This window comes from Orbicella franksi, chromosome 1, assembly GCF_964199315.1.
Source record: "Orbicella franksi chromosome 1, jaOrbFran1.1, whole genome shotgun sequence".
In the NCBI taxonomy this organism is placed as follows: domain Eukaryota; kingdom Metazoa; phylum Cnidaria; class Anthozoa; order Scleractinia; family Merulinidae; genus Orbicella; species Orbicella franksi.
The window spans coordinates 5,714,230-5,723,130 of NC_138145.1; the positions used below are offsets into that span (position 1 = coordinate 5,714,230).

General features: G+C 41.2%; 2 protein-coding genes across 2 annotated transcripts; both read left to right on the plus strand.

The window, feature by feature from the left end:
* The first annotated feature begins 3,249 nt into the window (after positions 1–3,249).
* LOC145470717 (uncharacterized) lies at positions 3,250–3,810 on the plus strand. The gene has a single exon (XM_081454572.1). It carries the CDS (start codon positions 3,250–3,252, stop codon positions 3,808–3,810), a length of 561 nt encoding a protein of 186 aa, XP_081310698.1.
* Positions 3,811–7,079: 3,269 nt separating this feature from the next.
* Positions 7,080–8,613, plus strand: LOC145484431 (uncharacterized). Its single transcript, XM_081463354.1, has 3 exons — positions 7,080–7,104; positions 7,326–7,802; positions 7,856–8,613. Exons 1-3 carry the CDS (start codon positions 7,080–7,082, stop codon positions 8,611–8,613), a joined length of 1,260 nt encoding a protein of 419 aa, XP_081319480.1.
* Positions 8,614–8,901: the final 288 nt, after the last annotated feature.

Below are 8,901 nucleotides of genomic sequence, written 5' to 3' on the forward strand. Positions count from 1 at the left end.
CTCATTAACATATGACCTCAGGAACTGGGTGTTTCTCCCTGAGGATCGCACGATTCGCCTGTCTCATGTCCAAACAAATGCAAATGTCTCCATTGGGCTTCTCTACGGCAACAAGTGAATTGTTCCAGCTGGTGGGACCATTGACTTTTTCAATGACATCCAGTTCTTCTAATTGCTTCAACTTTGTGGTCACTTTCTGCCTCCTGCTAAATGGTATTTGGCGAAGGGGTTGTGACACAGGTGCGATACTGTCATCCTGGTGTAACTTTAGTTGATAGCCCTTTAGCTTGCCCAGGCCCTCAAAAACTTTGGGGAGTTTAACCCTAAGAGCAGCTTTGGGGATTGTCAATGATTGTGTTGCAGTTGTTAACATTAATTCCAACCTTAAGGATTGCAAGCTTCTCTGACGTTTTACGACCTAGCAGAGTTGCAGCCTGCCCTGGGACTATGTAAAATTCTGCAATGGCTGACATGTTGGTCTGTGGCACAGTGACTCTTAACATGCAGCTTCCCTTAAGATCTAGTGGTTTGGAGTGTGTATGCATACACATTTTTACCACACTTACTAACGGTGCTTTTGCCCCTGTTAGGGAATGAAACACATGCTCTGATATGAGATTACAGGTGGCACCTTAATCAACAATAACAGTAGTTATGTTATCATTTATATGCAGTTCTAATGTTCCAAGGCCCTCACTAGTGGACGCAGAATGCATCATCCTCTGATTCCTTGCCATCCGCTTGTTGGGTGACAGCATGCACTTTTCTCGTTTGCCCCCTCTCCTGGTCTGCAGAGGGGTTCTCCCATGACTGGTGGTGCAGGTTGTGTTGCTGGCATGTTCTTGGTGGTATTGGCAACAAACAGCAAAATGGCCCAGTCTTCCACAGGATTCGCAAACATGGTCATGTGAGCAGCGACAGTTCTTGGCCAGGTGCCCGATTTTGTTAAAATTCCAACATCTGCCTTGGAATTTCATTAGGAAAGTAGTTTGTTCCTCAGCAAGCTCCACTCACTTGATTTGGTCTTCGGGCTGGATAAGGATCAGGGCATCCTTATCATGATATTGGCTCACTACTTCTAAGAGCTTGGATAAGGTTAAATTCTTGGACCAATATAATTTAGACTTCAAGTTTTTGTCCTTTATGTGTGTTAACACTTGGTCCCTCGTCATATTGTCTTTCTCTTCTCCATACTCGCAATGTTCAGCTAAGCTGCTAAATCTGGTTACAAAGTTATTTATTCGCTCACCTGGTGCAGGCATTGCTCCTAGAAAGTTTTGTCTCGCCTTTGGAACGTTCTTTAATTTGAAATAATCGTTGAGTGACTTCATCGTCTTCTTGTAGTCTTTAGTGATGCCCTTCATTTCCCTGGGAATGGTATGGAAGATTTCTCTTATGCCCGGTCCTGCTAGGTGTAAAAGGAGGGCTCGTTGCTGTTTTGGGTCATCGATGCCTGATGCTGTCACAAAAAGTTCGAATTCATCGTTGCAAAGTCGCCAAGGCTGCCAAAGAGTGGCAGGCTCACCAACTTTGTCAAATGCTTCAGAACCAGTTAGTCCACTTAAACAGACAGCCATAGCTCAGAATTCCAGACAAGCTTGTCTTGTGTTTGACTTTTTTCCTCGTCACCAAATGTAGTAGCTTCGTAAGAGAAGTTGATTCCCTACATGATATTGTAGGAACACAACAATTCTATTGACACTCTCTCTAGCACATGGTTTCCAGTGTCACGTGATGTAAACGTCACTCTCACTACACTACACCCCAAAATTACTGCTTGTACTCCTTTATCTCTTGCGCTTGAAACTTGGTTGCACATTAAGGTGTTCAAGGGCGAAACAACTAAAACTACAGACTTACAAGTTGTACTAGGAGAAGTGCATATTGCATCCCTTTCCTTCAACAATCACAGCAAAAGGTGAAAAACTAGTGATTTTCCATATCCTGGTGGAAGCACTGCCACTAGATCTTTCCTTAAATCCAGCACCTCCAGTCAAATCACTTGTTTAACTTTTAAAATAATATCTGTATAGCCAGCCGAAAGCAGTGCAACTTGAAGTCTACCTAAGCTAATGTTGGTCTCTCAGCCTCGCTTGTGGTGCTTTTGTCGGGTGATGTGAGTTCAAATCCTGGCCCTGTTAAAGATCCGTGTGCTGTCTGCTCGAAAGGATGTCGCTCAAATCAAAAAGCAGTTCAATGCGATGAGTGTAACAAATGGTACCACGCGAAATGTATGAACATGGGCTTTGAGGAGTATCACTCACTTGTGATAAATGAGTCTTCTAACTGGATGTTTCACTTGTTTATTTCCTAGCGTAAATTCCTTAAATGATTTAAGCAGTAGCAATTTGACCTTACAACATCCTGAAGATTTTAATGATCAGTCTGAAATCCGTTTGTTGCAAGGTTTCAGGATTGCCCATTTAAACGTTAACCGCCTGCTGAATAAACTCGACTATGTCAAAGAATTTGTGAACAAGCATTCTATTGACATTTTGACTCTGTCGCAAACATGGCTAACTCCAGATTTATGGATGACGAAGTTACTTTGCAAGGCTTCTCGCTGGCACGAAAGGATAGGGTCAGCTTGGTTAAAAGTTGTGGTGGAGGAGTCATGATTTTTTGTTCGAGACGGCATACCTTTTGTGGTTAAGTCTGATCTCACATCCAACTGTTTTGAATGCTTGTGGGTGGATGTTAAGCGACCTAAATGTAGGCGATTGACTATATGCTGCAGCTATAGACCTGGAGATCAAAATATCGATGATTTTATTTCATATCTGGATGATGCTCTTAACATGATTGGTACTGACCACTGTGATTTGTTTTAATGGGAGATTTTAATGTTGACTACTCTTCAAAGAAAAATCATTTACACCATAAATTAAAAGAATTTGCATCTAATCACAGCCTTACACAGATTGTTAACAAGCCTACCCGTGTTACTGAGAATTCTAGCACCACGATAGACTTAATTTTTGTCAACAACTCTCATAGGATCGTGCAGTCAGATGTTCTTGATGCAAGCATAAGCGACCACAGAGTTGTTTTTGTACCATCAAAGGGGGTGTCAAAAAACTACTGCCCAAGGTGTTTGAGTATCGCTGTTTCAAAAACTATGATAAAGATGCATTTCTGAAAGACTTAAATTACGTTCCATGGTCTATTATTGAGAGCGCAAATGATGTTAATGATGCTTTATGCCTTTGGGAGAGCCTTTTCAAAAGCGTTGCCGACGATCATGCTCCGATGAAAACAAAACGAGTTAAGGGAAAACAGTCTCCTTGGATTACAAAAAAGCTTTTAGGAATACGGCGTGATCGTGATTACCATAAAAAGAAGGTACGAATTTTAAATTCCAAGTACAGCTGGCAAATGTACCGAAAGCTGAAAAACTGTGCAAATCGAGAGGAGAGAAGGCTTAAATCGGAATATTATTGCCGTTTAATAGAGGATGCTAACGGTGACAGTTGCAGGATGTGGAAAGCGATCAAAGAAACTCTTCCATCTAATCGCTGTGAGATTAACGCAATCTTTTCTGATGGGAAATTGCAAACTGATCCTACAAGCATTGCCGAAACTTTGAATAATCATTTCTCAAGCATTGGCAAGAAGCTTGCCAAAGCTTTTAGTGGTGTTTTGCTGGATCAGTGCTTTGCATGCAGCTCAAAGTTTTCTCTCCAGCCCGTAATAATATCCTTTGTTGAAGAGCAGTTGAGTCAGCTGAAGATCAATAAGGCCATTGGACTGGATAACATCAGTGCTCGCCTGCTCAGAGATTCAGCAAGTGTACTCGCTCGTTCACTATGATATATCATAAACCTGTCCCTGGAAAGTGGCCGATTCCCATCTTCATGGAAATGTGCTAAAGTAACTGCGCTCTTTAAGCAAGGTGACAGAAGTGATAAAGATAACTACTGCCTGATTTCTATCCTTCCCACGGTCAGCAAAGTGATCGAGAAAGCTGTACATTCTCAACTTTATGGCTACCTTGCTTCCAATAACCTTTGTTTTGTTAACCAATTTGGTTTCAGACGTGGAAGATCTACCAGTCTAGCTTTAACTCAGTTTACCGATGAGGTACTAGGAAATTTGGACAAAGGATTAGTTGACGGTGTTCATATGGTGTTGCCAGGGGTTGCAGGAATGAAACGCTTTTCTTATTTTGCTTGTTTTCTGGAAGTAACTTTGCGGTGGTCTCACTCTTGGCATGCTCATAAACCAGTTCTTCGGCCTCAGCCTTTGAGATTTCAGCTTTAAGTTTTAATTGAGTTTTGCATTGGCGTAATTTCATTTCTCATTCTTCAATCTCATGCAGCCTCCTAAGCGTTGCGACTTCAGCTTTTAAAATAGCCGTTTTTGCTGCGGCTCTTGCCCTGGTGCTAGCGGAAGAATTATGCGACATAGGTGACAAACGCGAAGAGCGTGGTGATCGTGACGAGTGTGACATGACAGTCCTTAAACTAGCGTTTGAAATACTGTCTTTGGGATTTATCTCATAAGATCTTAGTAACCTTGAAGCTTCCACCCTAGCTAGCAAAACGTCTACGTTTTCTTGAAGCTGTTCTACTTCACTGAGAACTGATTCGTAATAATTTCCGGATTCTCCGATTGGCTCTGGATCTTCTAATTGATTATGAAACGCCCCGTGTGCCTCTTGAAATTTCTTAAACACTTGCTCTCGTTCAGCTGACTTTTTTATTACTTCATCTGCATTGCTTTCCTCAGTCATTAGACTGGAAATCTCCTTAATCTTCTTAGTCATGATGCCTTTTGCGCTGCTGCATGCCTTCTTTGTTTCCATGGTGTCTCGATTATGTTAAGGTATCAGTATAACCCATTTGACCATTGGTGTGCAGTCCACTCTAGCGTTCGTGGTTTAAACAAGAACCGATATAAACCATATATTTATTGGAAGCTCAATAACTACAGATTGTGACCCGACCTGTTTAAAATGGTAAAAACTGGCCGTGTTTCGAAAATGTGAATATGTTTACAAAGCTTCACAAACCCATAAATCAAGGTATACACGCGTTAAATTTAGGTCGGTGAAAACTAACATGGCGTCCATTTCTTCACACATTGACCTCAAAAACCATGTCTCAGATTTTTGGGACGTGCGTTTGTTATTATTTTACAAGAGGATAAAGTTAGAAAAGGGAAAAAATAGGACTGCCCGCGGAAAAGAGGCATAACATTTTAAAGAAAAGAATAATCAAAATTTGCAGACAAGGTTTTGTCGGCAAACATTCTGACAACATTCTCTCCAAATTTCAGCCAATTTGGTCCAGGGGCTGCCGACCTGGAACTCGAAATGCACGTACAACTCGCCTATTTCTTACTTTCGAGAAACAGAAAAAATATAATTCGGCAGCATTGAGGTGTTATGAGATTCCCGGGGGGTGGGGTACTTGGGTCAATCTTTGTTGGCTATGTGCCGCTGGCCTCTCAGAACCCCTACTCCATTATAGTCATATTTTATGGCCAATTATAGACCCCATCTTAGTCACTTTTGGGTAAATGTAATTTTCACGACCCCAACTTAGTCACCATTTGTTTTTGCGTCTACCGTATAAATCCTTTTAACTAAGTCTTTCTAAAATGAATTGACACATTTAATAAACTGAATGAAGAACACTTTACTTTACAACTACACTTTAAACATTCTGGTACATTTGCTTACCATAAACATTTGCAGACATACCATCATAAATAGTTGAAATGCAAACGTTCTTCTTTAATGGTAACATTACACTAGCACTGACATTATAATAGCATTTTTGATGTGGATAAAAGCAATTTATAGAACTTTCAGATCAGAAAGTTCATAATCGTAATGAAGATACCAGCAGTACCGTTTTATCTGTGCTAATAACACAACTGTTTCAGTGGTACTTTTAAAACATTATACACATTTTGGTACATTTGGTAACTACTTTATACTGTCATAAATAGTTGAAATGCAAACATTCTTCTTTAACGAGAACATTACTATAGAGTTTCTTCAATGGATAAAAACAACTTTAATAATAATTATATTGAACTTACAGATCAAAAGATTCATACTCTCAGTAAAAATACTGCCGGCAATACCTTTTTATCAGTACTTAGTTAATACAACTGTTTCAACAGTACTTTCAAAACACTTGTGCAAAATTTTATGACACATTTGTGTGTTGTGTTTTGGTAGGCCCTTTTCTTAAATGTAATTAAGTCTTCGTAAATTAAACGCTAAAATTCTGATGCTATCCGAAGAAGTTAAACAAAATGTTCAAGCGACACAACCTTTGTCCAATCTAGTTTTGCGAACAATGGTTTAGTAACTTCAAAGCTATCTTTAAAAAAAGCAACAAACTCAATGAGCTGTATTCCTAGCAGACATAAGACATTGCATTTTATTCATCGTCATACCAAAGAACAGTTCGTACTCTGTTTGAATGCCTTAGTCAAAAATCATGACCAAGGAGGCCCCAAAAATGGGAATAGAATTCGGTTGGAAAACCGTCAGTTCTTGGCTATTTACCGTATTCCATTTGTGACAAAGTGGCATGACATTCTGAAAAAGTCAGCTTGCCCTCGCAAAGTTTCTGATCTTCGGATGACATAGTGGAATCAAGCTATTCTAAAAGCCAGTCTTGGCTCTGCGGTCAACAGGTCCCTCAGTGAAAAAAGTATTATAAAAGGCGTGGCATTCCTAAAGAATGCCCTGGGAGGTTTTAACCGTAGTGTTATTGTCTGTGCATAATGCGTGGATAGCATTGCGTGACTAGCGCGAGTTCTCGAGCTGGTAGAAATACCGCATTGGTTTTTCCCCGAGCTCAGTCCACTGTTCTTTACTACGGAGTATGCAGCCTTCAATCACTTCATCGTCCATTGCTCGTAAAAGGTCTTTGATCTCAAGCAACTGGGAGCAATGATCTCCGTTGTTCAGATCCGCACGTGATTGAAGGTTGCAAAATTCCCTTTCGAGAGCGGCACACTCTTGCTTTCGAGTGTTTCCGGCAGCCATGCTGTGGGCAATGGCAATTTCTTTAAGTTGAAGTTTGCCCGCATCCCACCAAACCCTAGGGTGTGTGAATATGGGTTTTCTTAATTGCCATTGTGGTCAGAAATTATTCACTTCGGCACAGAAATCTTCTGATTTTAATAGCCGCGTGTTAAATTTCCAGACACCTCACCCACGGGGATAGACCATTTCAAGGTTACCGACGCCATTTTGCCGGGGGTGCAAAACTATTGGGGCGAGCGCGCGGCCAAGCCTGAAAATGCTAATGGCGACATGGCCAACTAATCTGTTGTTACGCCAAGCCACGCTCGTTGTGCAGGGGGATTTTGTGATAATGATAAAAGATATCCAGAACTCGCTTATGTTAGATCGCATGTGCAGAAATTGACTTATCACAAGTGGCCAGTTGACCCTAAACTTGCCGAAAAATGGCGCAAGCAAGTAGCGAAGACACAAGGTGATGTTTTCAACCCACCGCCTGGCACTAGTGGGACTTTTGTCTGTTCAAATCATTTTCCTTTGGGGAGAACCCCCAGAAACCCTGAAACTGACTTTCCATTGTTTTTTTTGACTGTTTCCGATTATCTACAAAAGAGGTCGCCTAAGAAAAGGAAAGCAAACAAGTTACAAGAAGCTGGTGCTTCAAGGTACTTGCCTTTCAGCAGCAGCTGCAAAGATGATGATGAGAGCTCAAGTGACGATAATGAAGATTTGGAAACTGAGGTGGACTACTCTGTTTCAGTTCCTATGCAGTTTGAACAGCTAACCAGAGAATTGGAAGTGAACGTTTACACAGGTTTGCCGTCTACTGAAACATTTAAGTTCCTATTTGATTATTTAAGTGAAAAGGCTCGGTCAATGTAGTATTGGAGGGGAGAAAAACACAACTAGAGACACCTCAGCCTCCTCCTTTGGAGTTGGCAACAGGTTTTACTAAAGGACGACCAGGACCTGAAAGAAAGCTCACACTGCAGCAAGAATTTCTACTGACTTTAATGAAACTAAGACTAGCTCTTTTGACTACTGATTTGGGATTTAGGCTCCATGTGTCAGCTACCACTGTCAGCAGTATTTTCATTACATGGGTTAAGCTCATGTCTAAGGAACTGTCAGTGTTAATCGTGTGGCGTAGTCGTCAACAGGTCAAGAAAACTCTCCCGTTATGTTTTAGGATGCTGTACCGCAAAGTAAGATGCATTAGTGACTGCTTTGAGTGCTTCACAGAAACCCCTAGTGGACTTGATTTGGCAGCAGCCCTATGGAGTGAATATAAACATCACTACACATTCAAAGTGCTTGTTGCAATTACTCCAAATGGAGCTATTTCATATGTTTCACCATGTTATGGAGGAAGGGCATCTGATATTTTTGTGGTGAGAAACAGTGGATTTTTGAACATGATTGAACCCTATGATGAAGTCATGGCAGACAGAGGGTTTAAGATCAGAGAAGACTTGATGATGCACAAGGCAACACTATGCATACCACCTAGCTGTGCATCATCTATGCAGCTGTTACTAAGGGATGTTAAAGAAACATTGAACATTGCAAATGTCCGGATCTATGTGGAGCAAGCCATCGGACGGCTTAAAGTTTTTCTTCTCTGAAAGAATGAATTGCCTATCACTCTGCTTCCCCTGGCTGATGACACTGTTCGTGTCTGCTGCACATTATGTAATTTTCTCCCACCCCTCTGTGTCTAATAATATTATTTGTATGTGTCTGGATAAACAGGGTTAGGCAGGCATGATAGCACCGCCACAATTCCTCCCCCCCCCCCCGCCCTGTACTAACTGGGCTCATAACAGGGCACAGCCTAGTACCTAAGCTACTTTGGAAGGTAGCTATATGTAATTTTTTTTACAGGAAATGTGTATAGATTTGATCACGAGGAG